General features: G+C 60.9%; 1 protein-coding gene across 1 annotated transcript in view; it reads left to right on the forward strand.

Annotated features, from left to right (window-relative positions):
• Positions 1 to 256, forward strand: part of LOC104274854 (talin-1-like) — a gene marked incomplete at its 3' end in the record, with an annotated part of 27,265 nt that overhangs the window by 13,433 nt on the left and 13,576 nt on the right. Inside the window, 1 exon segment of the mRNA XM_009870606.1 lies at positions 105 to 236. Within this exon segment, the coding sequence (XP_009868908.1) occupies positions 105 to 236 (132 nt within the window).

Consider the following 256-nt stretch of genomic DNA (forward strand, 5'->3'; position numbering starts at 1 on the left):
GGATGGCAGAGCATTGGGTGTGGTTGGTGCTGAGGAAGAGGAGCCACAGAGGGTGGAGGCTGGAGGTGCAGCCCACCACCATGTCCCAATTCATCCTCCTGCAGATGGAGAAGTGTGCCCAAGACCTGGGGAACAGCACAAAAGCTGTCAGCTCTGCCATTGCTCACCTCCTGGGAGAGGTGGCCCAGGGCAACGAGAACTACACAGGTACCAGCCTCTGTGCTGGGGCTGGGAGAGGGGAGGGGGCTATGCTGGC

The sequence above is a fragment of the Apaloderma vittatum genome, unplaced genomic scaffold, assembly GCF_000703405.1.
Source record: "Apaloderma vittatum isolate BGI_N311 unplaced genomic scaffold, ASM70340v1 scaffold30275, whole genome shotgun sequence".
Taxonomy (NCBI): Eukaryota; Metazoa; Chordata; class Aves; order Trogoniformes; family Trogonidae; genus Apaloderma; species Apaloderma vittatum.